This window comes from Lates calcarifer, linkage group LG23, assembly GCF_001640805.2.
Source record: "Lates calcarifer isolate ASB-BC8 linkage group LG23, TLL_Latcal_v3, whole genome shotgun sequence".
NCBI lineage: Eukaryota > Metazoa > Chordata > Actinopteri > Centropomidae > Lates > Lates calcarifer.
The window spans coordinates 761,371-777,839 of NC_066855.1; the positions used below are offsets into that span (position 1 = coordinate 761,371).

General features: G+C 43.0%; 2 protein-coding genes and 1 non-coding gene across 3 annotated transcripts; 2 read left to right on the forward strand and 1 right to left on the reverse strand.

Moving 5' to 3' along the window:
• Positions 1-202: 202 nt before the first annotated feature.
• kdelr2b (KDEL endoplasmic reticulum protein retention receptor 2b) lies at positions 203-4,973 on the forward strand. The gene is made up of 5 exons (XM_018679553.2): positions 203-474; positions 1,892-1,992; positions 2,235-2,393; positions 2,977-3,229; positions 3,751-4,973. Exons 1-5 carry the CDS (start codon positions 384-386, stop codon positions 3,783-3,785), a joined length of 639 nt encoding a protein of 212 aa, XP_018535069.1. The 5' UTR covers positions 203-383; the 3' UTR covers positions 3,786-4,973.
• A 426-nt stretch (positions 4,974-5,399) lies between these two features.
• LOC108885277 (zinc finger protein 354B) lies at positions 5,400-15,484 on the forward strand. Its single transcript, XM_051066357.1, is given in 14 exon segments — positions 5,400-5,619; positions 5,931-6,133; positions 6,236-6,337; positions 6,428-6,523; positions 6,659-6,769; positions 6,857-6,980; positions 7,152-8,365; positions 8,367-9,916; positions 11,180-11,382; positions 11,838-11,939; positions 12,155-12,250; positions 12,433-12,544; positions 12,727-12,850; positions 13,025-15,484. Coding segments are annotated over 8 exon segments (2,493 nt in total). The 5' UTR covers positions 5,400-5,594; the 3' UTR covers positions 8,985-9,916; positions 11,180-11,382; positions 11,838-11,939; positions 12,155-12,250; positions 12,433-12,544; positions 12,727-12,850; positions 13,025-15,484.
• Positions 15,485-16,303: 819 nt separating this feature from the next.
• trnar-ccu (transfer RNA arginine (anticodon CCU)) lies at positions 16,304-16,376 on the reverse strand. The gene has a single exon. It is a non-coding gene; the product is annotated as a tRNA-Arg (tRNA).
• Between the last annotated feature and the right edge of the window lie 93 nt (positions 16,377-16,469).

Genomic DNA, 16,469 nt, shown 5'->3' on the forward strand with positions numbered 1-16,469 from the left:
ACTATTTACTGGTGCATTTCCTTGTACATGGCAGCCAACTGAGACCTGAAAAATGAAACTCGGATTTACTATTTTACCCACGGAGCTTGGAGGTTGCATTCGTATAGCATAAATTATGCAAATGAGGCAGCTCTCTCTTCTGATTGGCTGAGCGCACCAGCGTTTGCTCGTCTTGCATTGGATGCCGCTGTCTTGGCCACGTCCCCGAGCCACGTCGCGCTTTACTCGCCATTTTCCTCATCTTCTGAAGCCAGAATCGGTCTGTTCTGGTGTCACAGTGTCATTCAGCGCTGTCAGGTCTTCAACTAACTGCAGCCGGAGACGAACTGAAGCTCCCTACAGAGTCTTTTATCGGTTTGCTTCTGCTGGAGCTACCAACAAACATGAACATTTTCAGGCTAACCGGCGATCTGTCCCACCTAGCAGCCATCATCATCCTGCTGCTAAAAATATGGAAAACCAGGTCTTGTGCCGGTGAGTCGTCACATACCTTTACTAGCTGTTTGCATGACCCCGTGTCTTGCACTTTATATGTCCTGACATGTAAATGTACAGTTTAACCAGGCGGAAAGCGGCTGTATTGTGCACCTTCCTCTGTTGGAGCTTATTAGCCAGTTGTCGGCTAACGTTAGCTAGCTAGCTACTAACACCGGTGTGCCCTGTCATCAAAGATAGACAGTCTTTTCTAAAATTGTCACTGTTGCTGTTACAAACATGACCACATGCGGTTTGAAGCCTGAGAAATGCTCTCGTCTGGAGGAAGTAGTTGGAGTATCTGGCTAGCAACAGCTGGTTAGCTAGTTAGCCCCTGACAGTGCGGCGGGCCCCGCACCAGCGTTAGGGGCGAGGGGACCGGAGGGCCACCGCATTTATGATTTTACCTAAACACGCTGGGCCTCGTCATTTTCAGCTGTTGGTGTGGAGGGGGTGTGGGGGGGTGGGGGTTAGTTCCACGTTGTGCCCCCCTGTGATTCCTGCACGTTACGTTAGCCCATTGTGACCTCTCTGACGTGGCAGCAGAGCACTCATCAGTTGACAGTTGCTGAGACAGGGGTCGGTGGTTTTTGTATTTACCCAGCCACAGCTGTTCGTTACATGCTGTATTATCCTGATTACACTTTGCTGTGTTTTCATTTTGAGCTTTGCTGCGCTCTCGTGTTCGCTCAGTGGTCAAAGGTTAAGGCTGTATCACTGCAACAGTCAGTCACCTGGGTTATGTCATTAGCTCTGTTTGCCTGAGATTAAAACAGATACCTCTACATGAAAGCCAGTGGTGTTCAGGCTGCAGTGTGTGAACTGTTGTGTGTTTTGACTGTAGGTGTTAATTCTGGATGTTCCTCCTGTTAAAGCTCTAACACAGATGTATTATAACCAACAGGATTAATAATGTAGTGATTTCCTCCTCGTCTCAGTGGGTGTGACTGTGGAAAACATATTGTCACTTGCCAACACATCAGATAAACAGAGCAGGTGACGATGAAGAACAGTACTTCACTGAGCAGACGCTGACAGCTGCTTATTAGTGGGCTGCAGTGAAACTTTGGAACATCACATGCTCCTGAAGATAACTAAATGCCAGTGAAACAGACTGATAAGGAAACAGTTCAGCTTGCAATTTAAACTCTCCAGTTCCTGTATTTCTTAGTTTGTGTGAACTGTTGGTGGATGAACGAATAAATAAAACATATTCTTCCTCCTGCAAAGACACGTGTCTCTGGTTTACTGAGAGTAACTGTGAGGTATTGTATCAGGTTGTGATGTTGCTGTTCCATCACATACCAGATAAAATGTTGGCTTAACAAATGAAGGTTAGTCTCAGAAACATTAGCATATATTAAGCCTATTTCTGGGAAGTCAAAATGTTTCAGTGCCCTCTGCTGTCTCCTTACAGGTATCTCTGGAAAGAGTCAGGTCCTGTTTGCCTTGGTGTTCACCACTCGTTATCTGGACCTGCTCACCTCCTTCATCTCTCTCTACAACACCACCATGAAGGTGAAACACTCGTGGTTCCTATTTCTTATATCCTGTAGCATTTTTTCCCAACCGCTAAACACACAGTGCCACGGCGTAACTAGTGCACCAACCTGACACACCTGTATTTGCTAAAGGCTAAAGCTGTTCTGCAGCATGCAGCAGATTTTGTCGTGTGTGTGTTGTCGCTGCTGCTTGAATGTATTCATGTCAGACCTGTGGATGTTCACCTTTTTATGATTTGCTGTCCTTTTTTCTCTCAGGTCATCTACATTGGATGTGCATATGCCACTGTGTACCTGATCTACGTTAAGTTCAAGGCGACTTATGATGGGAACCATGACACGTTCAGGGTGGAGTTCCTGGTTGTCCCTGTTGGTGGCCTGGCTTTCCTGGTTAACCACGACTTCTCTCCCCTGGAGGTCAGAAACTCAGCACAAACACACTCTGACACCATTTTCCTACAGCAGAGATACACACGTTTCTAAAGGTGCATTTAACCTTCATTCATATGCGACAGCAGTCACAGGTTAACTCTTCTATAATCTTCACTCTGAACAGATCAAATATGAACAAACTACTTTAGTCAGTTAGCTACACATGAATTACATCTGGCAGGTTTAAATACTGAGGTAACTATTTGCAAACTAGTCTCTGGATGATAAATCATTTGAGTTTTGCAACCAGTTTATTCTGGTTTCCTCACAGGAAACACTTGCATCATAACGACAGTAAATTTGACCTTTCAGATCACTTGTATCACTCTGACCTGATGGCATGTTTTTGATGCATTTTTGTATAAATAAAAGAGCTATACGTGGTTAGAAAACCTAGGGTAACTTTCTTTAGTTTGCAGTCTGAGCAGGATTCCTGCACACAGCCACATTTGGAAAACACCACCAGGAAAACTATGCAAATACATATGAATTCAGTCGAGTCACTGGAGTCGTTTTAGTAACTACATGCCAGTGCTCTCTTGTCTCAAACACTCTTTGTTTTTCCCAGATCCTGTGGACGTTCTCCATCTACCTGGAGTCTGTGGCCATCCTGCCCCAGCTTTTCATGATCAGCAAGACGGGTGAGGCCGAGACCATCACCACCCACTACCTGTTCTTCCTGGGACTCTACAGAGCCCTCTACCTCATCAACTGGATATGGAGGTTCTACTTCGAGGGATTCTTTGACATGATCGCCATCGTCGCTGGAGTGGTGCAGACCATCCTCTACTGTGACTTCTTCTATTTGTATGTAACAAAAGGTGAGAACTGCAGCGTTTTTTTTAATTTTGTCAGTGAAGATATTGTGTTTTGCTCTGTTAGTTGGTTAGGGTTAAAGTAAATCTTCAGTAGAATCAACTTACATCAGTTTTTACTGTGAAGGATTGGAGACAGAAACCACTGACAAACAAATGTCCAGCTCAGGACCAGTGTTGAGTATCTCAGTATCCCAGCATGGTGGTCCCCAGCAGGGGGCGCCTGTTCAAAACTGAGGTGTCATGAGATGTTAAAGCAAAGCATTTCTGCAACACAAAATGATCAGATGTTTATAGGTTTTCATCAACACTTGACCTGTTCAGGGCTCTAAAAGACGAAACAGTCATACATACACTCATACACAGCCTGTGAGGAGGCTGGTTCCTAACGTAAAAACCACACACACCAAACACTGATATGAAGCAGTAAGGTTTATGGAGCTCTCAGGTGCAGCAGTCTGAATGTCTAAATGCTGTTCATCTGTCATGTGTTGTGTTAAACGTGAACCTGTCCCGTCTCATTTCAGTACTGAAAGGAAAGAAGCTGAGTCTGCCAGCCTAAGTGCCAAAGAGGAGTATTTTGGCAGACTCAAAGCGGGGGATCGGAGGGGAGGTGGAGTGTTAGTGGACACCTCTGACACCCCCCACCCCCACCCCTCCACCACCACTTCCTCCTCTTCCCCTCCCGCCAGAGTAAGATGCCTGAGACAGAGAGCGAGTGGGAGCTGCTGACTGCAACTTCCTCTGATCCAGAATCAGTGGAATCAGATCACCTGCAGAGGCTGGTCCATGGCCTTTGGATTTCTGTTTGACGCATCTTGCCTTAACTGTTTTTTATTACTCTGTATAAAGGAAGAAAAAAACAAGAAAAGTTTTCTACATAAAAACGCGTACTCTGAAGATTCGACACATTGGTGAATAAGAGGTGAAGATATAAAATGGCCTTTGATTTGGCATTGTATGATACTGAAGCGGACTTCTTGTGGTGGGATATTATTGACTCGAGCGTTTGTAATAGTATTTGCAATGGAAATAAATGTGCATTGTTTTTCCTGAGTCAAGGTGGGGAGGAATTTGTTGAATCCTCATAACTTTGGTGGGCAAGTCATCCATGTTTTGCTCTTCTGTTTTTGAGCAGTATGCATTCCCATGTGTAAAGACTATCTCCTCTAGTTTCCCAAGCCTTTGGTAGAATATAAATCTAAGGTATATGCCATAATTTAATGTTCTTGTTTTTTTTTTAAAGGAACCCAGACAATAACAGTAACCTGACACCAATGAACTCTCATCACTGTAAATGGCTTTTTTCATTTGTATACCCCCATTCATTACCCAACAAAGATACTTTATCACCTGTAATTACACATCATTGCCCAGCCCACGTATTTCAGGTGGTTCCTTTAAATATTTGAGATGAATAAATTCACTGGTAATGTGCTGTATGTGACGTATCACTACAGAGATTTCATATTTCTTTTAGGTGCAGATGTATTTATTTTTTATCCTCCTGGTTTCCAATAAACAGAGTCCGTAGAATTGTCCACCTGTTGTGCATAATTTTAACCTCGGGAATGAATCTGTCTGTTGGACACACAATCCTATGAACACTGTTACAGTTAGTCCTCAATAACTCTCAAGACACATCTGCTTCCATTTTAATGTTCATACAGATCATTCCAAGTTTCCTTTTTCATTTCTTACCAGAGCTTCTGCATGATGTTGCCACCACAAATAAAGACTTAATGGGAAATATTTGTCTGCTGTGATTAAAATGGGGTTTAAGAGTACTCAGCTGATTTAGCATTGCACTCCAAGTGTAGCCTCAGACTCAGCTGGCATCAGTTGAGGTGATCTTTAACAGTCCTTTGTGTTTACATTGTCGTGTACATTGTGTACATTGTGAGCCAGGAAATGCAGCTTAGCATGCACCATTATTAAAACACCTCTTAAAATTGGGAAGCAGGGTTGTGTTCTGCCTTACAGCAGAGATTGGTGATTTTATGTACATTTGTTTTTGTCTGATATATTTTCAATTAAAAACATGATTCAAAATATATTCAAATTTCTTGTATATGTAAAGAATCTTCAAAGATTCAATACTCTGTTAATGAATGCAACAAAATGTCACTGCTCGTTGTGATATTATTGTCTATTATTCTTTGTGGTTCGGGGCTTGTGTGTGTTGGTCAGGGATGCAGGGAACAAGAGTGAACACGACTTGTGCTGGGAACCATCGAACAGATCAGTCAACCCGGAACAAAAACACCGTCGGACAAGCCGTTAGTTTCAGTCCAGAATTGCAAGTGGATAGTTAGCCTCACATTTATCTGTTAAAGCTCAGCAAAACGAGTGCAGTGGATAAATAAACAGGATGGAGGATAATTCAAAAGGAAAGTGTGAGTAAACATTCACCAAGTTCTCTAACACTGACGGCCGCTAGCTAAACGGTAAGCTAACTGCTAGTGAAGCTAACTGCTAGAGAAGCTAACTGCTAGAACGAGCTAAAAGGAGGTAGAGTCAGCTGAAGCTGCCTAATGAATGACTTCTCATGAAATTACATAAATGTTTCGGTATGATTTAGTTACAGGGGTGTGTTCCATCGTTCATATACAAGTTTTTGTGAGGAATAACTTTTAATATTCGCGGTTGAGTAAAGTTGAGATCAACAGTAAATCGAAATAATCGTTGGTGCTCGTTTTGCGTTCAGGTTCCTGCCTTCCTCTCTCTGCTCTGCGCCTCCTGGTCTCACCCCTTCAGCTGGTCTCAGCAGCAGTCTGGCAGACCATCCAGCACAAAGTTGTGGCCGATTATGGGATGCTGGAGGAGTTTGTTTCCATGGTTACAGACATTGTCCCGGAGCTGCTCACCATCCGCCAGAGGGCCCAGCTCACCCTGGGCCTCAGAGCGCGGGTGAGGAGGAGCAGTAGTTATTAACCACTGTTAATCACTGTATAATAACTGGATGAAGCGTTTGATGCCAGTGTTATGAAAATCTGTTGTTTGTGGTTTTAGCTTATCCTGGAGTTATGTCAGTTTGAAGCCTCTGCTGACTCAGAGATTGTTCAGCCACACCTGGACAGGTTGCAGACCCTTACTGAGGCGTGGGCAATGGAGGTGAGTTCACATTGTCTGTATTATTTTTTAAGGTGCTGGTATACTGTAGGATGATCACTGTCTTGATTATATTCATGTCATGCTCTGCAGGCTGGTGCTACAAATGTGGAAGTACCAAACTCAAACTTTGTGGATCTTGTTAAGAACATGCTGAAAAATCCTGACCAGAGGGAAAACTTCTTTCAGGTCAGTATTATTGTAGAACTTCTTTAATACGTGAAGTGCAAAAAATGTATCAAAGATCTATTCACTAATAGTTTTCTCTTAACAGTCAACCATGTGTCAGTTTAGTAGCCAGACATTCTTTCATGCGTCTTTCAGAAAGTTTTCCCTGAAGAGTTTGGTCCCACATTTGATGAAGCACTTCACACCCTGATGTGGCTGCTTCTGTCCAGACTGGAAAAGTTTCTTCCTCTTCAAACTTTCCAACAGGTACATAACACATACATTGTTCCTATATCACTTTAAACCAATTTTGAATTTCTCTGTTCTGTAAAGTTGCCTTTTCATTTTCTTCAGGTTGCCTCTATGTTTGATGAGGTGTCCTCTGTTCTGGTGGACTGTCTGGAGTCTGCGTCTCGGTGTGAGGAGCTCAGAACTGTGCTGCAGTATCGAAAAGACCTCAGCCGACTGGATCACAATGGCAAGTTCTTATAGTTCCTAACTCATGTATTTCCTCACCTTTTTTTTTTTCCAAATGTCAGGTCTTAACATTCCACTTCCTGTAATAAAAGTTTGCTTTGGTTCCATTTGGGGTGTAATAACAATATCAAAGCATAATATGTTTATTAACAACATATTTCTCCCTTTTCAGACGGCTCCTTGGATTATACCTGCATTATTTCAGCTCTCAAACTTCCCACTACGAAAAGAACGGAGACACATAAAACACACACAGAGCATCAGACAAGTGAGGTCAGGACTGACTACATTGAAAATGTAAACCTCCCTCAGTGTCAAGCAGAGGATGCATCTCGCCTTCTAAAACAATGCTATGTTAAGCTAGAGAGACTTGAAACACCGCTGTTATCACAGTCTCGAGCTGTGAGACGAAACAGAGGCCTGAAGATGAAAAAGATTCTGCTGAGAGAGAAAAGAGGAGTTTGTAAAGAGGCCCTCTCTGCCTGTAAACCTGCCTCCAGGAAAACAAAACCACCCAGTAGGGCTCCACCAGACGTCTCTGACTGTGAGGATTTAGGCAGCTCATATATGGCTCCTATCAGTCACTGCAGTGATGATGACTCATGGTCTTTCTACTCTGATGAGGACTCTCGCCATAACACTGCTAGTGGCAGTGCCAGTATGGCTGATTCGTGGTCTCACTACTCAGATGATGCCTCTTCCTTGGTGACTGCTGTCAGTAGTCCCACTGGATTTGATTCATCATCTGGTTTGTCAGATGAGGACCTTCCCCTCATGGGTCCTAAAATTTTATCAGCTTCTAGCAGAAAGCTGGGCGTCTCTGATATCAAAGGTAGCACTCCCAAAAAAAAAGGTAAAGTTTACTGCTTTATCTGTAAGGAGCATGTAAGTACAGGCCTAAAGAGTCACATGAAAACCCACTTTCCCACTGGTGACTACGCCTGCCCTCGATGCGACAGCAGATTTAAACTCTTCTCATCTTTTAAGATGCACATGTGTAGAACCTGCTATGAGTACAGTAAGCAGCAGGTAGATCCGGAGAAGCCGGATGAAGCCAAGAATCTTTACAAATGTGACAAATGCCAGGAGGCGTTCAGGTACCAAGTTTCACTGGAAAGACACAAACTAACCCACAATGAACTGTACTGCAGTGTGTGTAGGAAAGTGTTGCGAGACACGGCGACGTTGGCCAGGCACAAGGCCTCACACACTCTGTTTCAGTGTACCCGGTGTGAGGAGACCTTCACTCTGTTCATGCCCTTACTCAGACACTGCGAAAACATCCATAACATCAGTCGACCGTTTAAATGCAACCACTGTCCGAAAACATTACCCAAGCTCCGCTTCTTAATCCTACATGAGTGGACTCATACAGGTCATCTGCCAGTTCCAGTGTGCTCAGTGTGGCTGTAGATTCAAGTCCGACGCAGATCTCATTTACCACGAAAGAGTCCACACAAAAGAGAAACCCTACCTGTGCGCAGAGTGTGGCAAGACTTTCTCCCAGAACTCCAATCTCCTGCGGCACCTGAATCTCATCCACAGCGAGTTTCGAGATGAGAAGAGGCACGCTTGCTCCCAGTGTGAGAAATCCTTTAAAGAGAAAGGATCCCTTAAAAAACACCAGAGGACCAAACACTTGAATGAGCTGTTCCGTCATCCGTGCCCGTACTGTGGAAAGATAGTCTCTGCAACTACACTCGCCAGACATAAACTCATGCATACGGGGGAGAGACCTTTCAAATGCACCGTGCCCGAATGTGACAAGCACTTCAGGTCGACTTCTGAGGTGAAGAAGCATGTCCTTATACAACATACAACAGAGAGACCATATAAATGTGACGTCTGTGGAAAGGGCTTTATAAAAATGTGTTTTCTCAACGCCCATGCTAAAATACACTCAGGAGAAAAGCCATTTGTTTGTCAAATCTGTGGAAAGGCTTTCCCCAAGCTCTACAGCATGCAGAGACACAAAAAGCTGGTACATTCATTTGTAACACATTAACCCTGCATGGTAGGAATTCTCTGTTAAACAGTGTGTGCCATGAGAGTCACTTTAAAACATTTTGAGACAAACCATTGATAGTATTTGCACTGGATGAGGCTAGCAGCTCAAGGCACCATTAGCCATTACTAGCATAGCACACCTGAATCACTGACCAACTGTCGGCAGTAGAGCTGCACTGAGGATAGTGTAGACGATGTGTGAAATAAAAAGATGGTATCTGTGGTTCTCCTTCTTTTATTTTGATCTTGTTTAAACTATTCATCATATGTCTGACAGTGTTATAGGAGTGCAATGCTAACGTGGTGGCATAATCTCAAATATTAGATCAGTCAGGTCTGCTTTTATTCACACTGAATATAATTTGTTATTAATGTGTTCTGTCACAGTTGTCAGCAGGAATCAAAAAAGGAAAAAATATGGTTCGATCTTCAGATGTGGCAGACTGTCTCGCTTTCACCTAAAAGTATTATTGAGAAGGCTGCATCAGCCTAATTACACATTGCATATAAAATATTACAGGCTGACATTTCATCTATGATTTAATTATTTGAAAATAGTTTCATTAACAACCATGTACCACATTCACACATAACATACAAACAGTTGCAAAGGGTTTTTTTGTAATATTATATTTTTTGAAACACAAAAGGTGCATCACGGGTAAACAGGTGTAGAGAGAAAACGGAGAGGGGAAAACGACGATGCGGAACTAATGAAGCTTCGCTGCCTGAAGTCGGATTGTTATTCCAGACGGACTGCAAGGCAACCGTTGACGCACAAAGATTGGTTGTGTTGTATCGGTCTCTTGGATTCAGTCACCTTAAAATTAATTTGTTTGACTTCGGTCGAGCGGCAGACATTATTCCCCCAGACTGTAATGTAACTCTGATAAGACGCAGGGATGGAAGGAGGTATTTCCGAGTTACCAGGTGAGTCTAAACGGTCACAGACCAATTTGTTTAGCTAGGCCGCAACACAGCCCGCGCGCGGGAATAGCATTGCTAACTTTGTCGATAAATGCTTGTTTTATGATAAATTACTACCCGTCGCATTTAAATCGAATTTGGGCTAACACGGATGTCCCCGGATTCACCCTACTACAGACAGGACAAGCTAGGTTAATTATCAGACGTCCATTTAGCTGCAGTTTGGGGATTCGTGCTAATGCTAAGTATCGGCTTTGCTGTCTTAGCTAATGCTGACGCTAGCTACAGGCAACCGAGTGTATGTTAGCTGTTCACGGGGTTTCTGTTGCTACATGGAAGAACTGCGGTAGTCCTTTAACAGTAGTTTAAACATATATTTGCGTGGTTTGTGTTTGGAATATATTAATAAATCAGTGTGTCACCTTCTCTGATATGTTAGCATTTTGACATGTAGCATAGGGTTCTATCTTTTTCACGGAAATGCAAGCAGATACACATCCGTCGCAACCAGAGCTTGACATATAAGAAAAACAAAATCCTTCATCTGTCATTGTAGGTTGGTCTTCAGATTATAGATTTATGATGCAAGCGCACTAACTATAGGTAAACAATACCATGGATTAAACTGAGATACTGGTTAACACTAATGACCAACTGAAATGCTAATGTTAGGCTCTGGTTTTACAGGTTTTACAGATAATGCTCATGTTTGACTGCCGTGTATGAAACCTATTCTGCTTCAGAACATTAAAAATAACTGCATTACAGAACAGTTGAAGTGTGAGCTGTAGAAATTGTCTGTCTCCTGTGTTTCTGCTTCGGGTGTTATTACATCTGAGTCACTGTGCTAACACCAACCACCAGGTTCTCAGAGAGAGACCTGTTGGCAATTTTTGATAATCTCAGAGGGACGTTTAAGCAGTGGCTTCACTCAAACAAACATGTCTGAGTATCTTTCCCTCTAGATATTTTTGGATTCTTTGCCCAGGTTTTGAGATACCCTTCTCTGACACTAGTATCCCAATAAAATGAAGAGATGTGTGGTGCTCATGCCACTATAAATTTAGATTTGGGAAAATTCACAGCGACATTTCTTTCCTAAAATAGTATGAGGGACCTTGCTGTTTTGTGTAAAATATTGTCATGTCATCTACAAAACATCTCCAGTCTCAATTGCTGGAGCAACCACCAATTGCTGTTGTTGTCGTTTAATTATTTCTATGTCATCCTGTCAAACATATCTGTAATATTTATTCCCGTTTGCAGGTCCCTCTTTTCCCCTCTCCACTCTGCGCCTCCTGGTCCCACCGATCCGGCTGGTCTCAGCAGCGATCTGGCAAACAGTGGAGCAGAAAATTGTGTCGGATTATGGGCTGCTTGAGGAGTTTGTATTTATGGTCACAGAGATTGTTCCACAGCTTCTCTCCACGAGGCAGCGGGCCGAGCTCATTCTGGGTCTAAGAGCAAGGGTAAGGAAGAGTTGCAGTTCTCTTCAGATATTGCTGTTTCATCGTGATAGATCGCTTTTAAATGTGGTCAAGTTTTGGAGGGTCATTGGACATTCTTCTTTGCATCCTGTACTTCTCACCTGTTGCAAAAATCCTATCAGTACCTCTGTACTGTCATCTTGTTATCCAGAGAACAAACACACACTGTTTTAGAGTGGTGAACAGGCCTTTACTATATAATCTTCTCCTGTAATATTAGTTGTTTTAAAACTTGTGCTGTCTTTGTTTTGCATTGCTCTGTTGGGAGTTTTTCTTGAGGAAAAACAATGCATCGAACTGTATAATCAAGCCATTTTCTGTCAGCACGACAGGTTGATTAATCAGAAATGTGTCTGACTGTTAGCAGTAAATAGCAGGCAGATGAGCATTTTTCTCCGAATCACTCGTTCATTATTGCTGCTGGCCTCTGATTACAGCTGATCCTGGAGTTGTGTCGCTCTGAAGAGACTGCTGACCTGCAGATTATTCAACCACATCTTGACCGAATGCAGAGCCTCAGATCTCTGTGGAATGTGGAGGTGCGTTTAAACCTGCATTCAACTACATGACATGTCTGGACTGTTTTTTTTGCGGTTAGGTTTTCACTGCTGTTTTACCAGTGCTGAATAATTGCTTTTAGTATAGTGTTTCTTTCTTATTTTGGTTACCTGTTATTAGTTTTTCTGATATAATTTAAAATTAAGTCACAGGAGACAAATCTGCCAGTCTAAACCATCTTTTTTTTTTTTTTCAGACTGAAAATGCAGAACAAGACGTATGTGACTCTCATTTCATGCGTCTTGTCCAAAATCTACTGAGAGATCCTGAAGAGAGAAGAAACTTTTTCCAGGTATTTTTTGTTTGTCTACTTCTGTGCATATAGATTTATAGTAAATATATATTTCATCTGTCAAAGGTGATTGCTGAAGTTTACATTTCACTAAGAATCATTTGTGTTATGATATGATCTTGTTTGAATATGTATGGTTTGTATGGACGGCTCAGAGATTAATGGATTTCTTTGTGTCCCAGGATGTTTTCCCAGGAGACTTTGGCCCCACATATGACAAAGCAATCCAGACTCTGATGTGGCTCTTTCTGTCCAGGACTTGAAAAACTTCTTCCCACCCAAACTCTCCAACAGGTAAACCTTGCTCTTGTTTTTGCTTTGACTTTCAAAGTCTATGTCTGTTACAACACAGGCTTTTGTTACAGTGTCATCTCAGAAAAATGTGAGATGTTTTATTGTGCAGTTTCAGGAATCACCCGACATTGAGGAAATGCAGTGCTGTTGCCTCACATTAATTTTCAGTTTCTCTTTGTCAGATTGCATCTTTGCTCAGCAACGCCTCATCTGTTCTAAGTGAATGCATGGAGACTTTTGCTCAACCACAGGAGCTAAAAACCTTACTGGACACTCAGAAAGACCTCAGTCAGTTAGACGACATCGGTGAGCTTCTTCAGGATTACAATGGTCTATTCACAGAATGTAAAAGATATGATTTTATTTAATTTTCAATTACACAGTAGGACTCAAATATTATAACGTGTCTTTTTCATCTGCAATGGCTTTACTTGTCATTTTAACAAATAGTATCTCATTACTAATCTGATTTCTTTTCAGAATCTTTCATTGTTGACAGCGGCATCTTGTCAGCTCTGTGTCTCCCTCCTGTGGAAAGAGTTGTGATCGTCAATGAACAAACAGAAACGGATGCAGAGAGCGGACTTGTCTATACGGTGTGCACAGAGATGGAGGTGGAATCTGAGAACAAAGAGGTGTACGTGGAGGGAACTGGGAACTCAGCGGAATGTGTGCAAACCCAGTGGTTTGGTCTCGGCGGTGAGGTGAAAGCAGAAATGGACGCTGTGGTGGTTGCTGATCCCGCCGAAGGCCCCGAGGCCAGCGAGAGTGAAATGGCCGACGAACACCACGACGACCAGTCTGGAACTCTGATGATTGGGGAGGACGGCCAGGTGACTGTGCTGGACGGCGTGGAGAAAAAACCAGGCAGACGTGGAAGGAAAAAGAAACGACCTGTAGATGAAGACTTTGAAGTGCAAAGCAGAACAAGGGGTCGACACGAGGAACCAGAATTCAGCGTCTGGAAAAGACCAGAGCGAAAGAACCGAGGACTCAAGATGAAAGGTTACCTGTCGCAGTGGAGAAAATCAGGAAAGACTCAGGGCAGTAATGCTGCAAACAGTAGCCCTAAAAAGTTTGCCAGATCCCAAGGTTCAACCAAAGGCAACGACTTGGACGAGAGAACATGCAAAGTGTGCGGGCAAGGTGGTGAGTCGCGCCAAGTTCTTAGAGCGGCACATGAACCGACACTCAGAGGAGCTCCCTTTTTCTTGTCCTGTGTGTAAGAGGTTTTATAAGAGCTTGCGTTACTTACAGCAACACAAATGTCAGAGTGTGGCAAAAGCAAAGACTGGCAGGAAGGCAGAGGAACAAGAGGCTCCAGCAGACGAAGGGTGAACAATCATCCAGTGGGATTCCCTGTGAGGCAACCAATGAAGAGCAGCCATCAGACAACATAGACCAGGACCCAGATTACTCCCCCTCTGGAGAGAGGAGGTCCTGCAAAGAATCAGGACAGAAAAGCCCAGAGGGAAACAAAAGTGTGATAGAAGGTCCGTTCTACTGTCCTCACTGCAGCGTCGAGTTCAAGTGCAAACAGACTTTTAGGTTCCATTTAAGAAACATTTGCTACAGCGAGCAACAGGTGGATCCCGAGAAGCCCGAGGATGTCAAACACTGCTTCAGGTGTGATGAATGTGACAAGGCATTTAAGTACAAATCAACACTGGACTCCCACAAACAAACTCACAACCCGCTCTACTGTGAGGTGTGTATGAAACTGGTACGTGACCCGGAGGCGTTGGCGATGCACAAAGAATCCCACACGCCATTTCAGTGTAACCAGTGTGAGGAGAACTTCCCTGTGTTCAAGGCCCTTCACAAGCACTACATCGACGTCCATAATCCCACCGAACCTTTTACCTGCACCCACTGTCAGACTACTTTTGCCAGTTTGAAACGTTTCATCAGACATGAGTGGAAACACACTGGTTACCAGCCGTTTCAGTGCCCTCACTGCAGTAAAAGATTCAGATCGTACTCCGACCTCGTGGAACACCAGAAAAAACACACCAAGGCGTACCCGTTTCTCTGCTGGGAGTGCGGCAAGAAATTCAGGCACGGCGTAACGCTGACGAGGCACGTGGAGCGCGTGCATCACGCCGGCGAGCCTGTCACCGAGAAACCCATTCCAACCTTCACCTGCGCTCAGTGCGGAAAGACCTTCACCTCCAGAAGATGCCTTCTGAAACACGACAATTTCCATCACAAAGGGCTGCGTTTCCCCTGCGAGCACTGTGGGAAGGGATTCTTTGGCAAGGACGCGTTGGTGAGGCACACTTTGATCCACACGGGCGAACGGCCTTTCAAGTGCGACGACTGCGAAAAGTCCTTCAGATCTGCTGCAGAGTTAAAGATACACAGGAGATACCACACTGGGGAAAGACCATTTAAATGCAACGTCTGTGAAAAAGGTTTTGTCCAGTCCTGCTTCCTGACCTTACACATGAGAACCCACACAGGAGAGAGACCGTATGTTTGTACAGTGTGTAATAAGGGCTTCTCAAGCTTGCATGGTCTAAAAAGACACAGGAGGCTTGTTCATGCGTAGATAATAACATGATACAAATTCCCAAGTGTTCTGTTTGATGTTCCCTAATTGAAGGAGGTCAGAGGTCAGCATCAGCTGAAAACCAGAACTTGAGGAACTGTTGAAGATTAATCTCTTGCTCAAAGACACTTCAGCTGTGTGGACTCTGACTGAGGTGGGGAATTAAAACAAGGTTTTCCAGTTGAAGTTTCCACATCATTATCTCTGCGGCTGTCACAGCCTGCATTGTTAGGAGCTGTGTAATTGTATAGTGCATTATAAAAATGTAACTTTGTATTTTTTACAGAAATATTTGCTGTAGTTCTACATAAGATTTGTATGTATAAATGAAATGAACCTTAATTCCTTTAGGAATTCATTTCTTTTTCTTGAATAAATTGACCATTTGATTCCAGGTGTCATTTGATTTACTCAGGAGAGAGGTCGTTCATGTTATTTTGAACATTTAAATGGTTTGTTTGTTGTTTTTTGGTACACAGAATATTGACCTGCATATAGTACAGGAGCATTTACAAGTAATAACTGATGAATAATTAATTATCTGGAATAGTGGAAGATGAGTATCTGCCTTGTAACCAGCAAACAACCAAAGTTTAATGTCTGGTTTTATTTGTCTTTACAGTGTACAGCCATTTTTCCTTAAGATATTTTAACACAGTAGAAAAAGCACAAGTTTAAATAAGAAAACATGAGTAGGCTCCATGCAGCTGGAGCCATTATTAATGTACAGAATATATTCTCCTTAAAACACTATCACAGAGTTTGACTCAGGAAGAGGAGGGATTACCCAGAACATGTCAGTCAAAACAGGAGAGGTACAGCTGTAATTAATTACACTGATGATGATGATGATCAGCTCAGGTGTTGTAAACGTGGTGTTGGCGCTGCTTTCTATGACAGGTAAAGGTAAGGGAGAACTCATTAACGTTAAGTATGATGAAGTATTATTCAGAGCGTGGTCAGCTTTATAATTTAAACCCTCGGCATTTTCGAAGCACGTTTTTTTGCTAATTTCATTCAACAATACTCGAGTTAAAACACACGGTTCTGAGCGTGAATGGATAACCGAATCAATAATGGGTAATACTGTAGCTCAGAAAACACTTGTATGAAAACAGTGCTTGCATGAATTAATGTTTTTATTTATTTATTTACAATGCATCTTATGTGCGAGTAAAGTAACTATACGCAACCCGAAAAAGACGATTCACCCCAGATGGGACTCGAACCCACAATCCCTGGCTTAGGAGGCCAGTGCCTTATCCATTAGGCCACTGGGGCTACGCACTTACTCAGAAAACATTTTCCTTCTTTATACCGTTACACACGGATATATTTTTATATGTATTTTATGCTGTTAAGCTAAACCCGCTA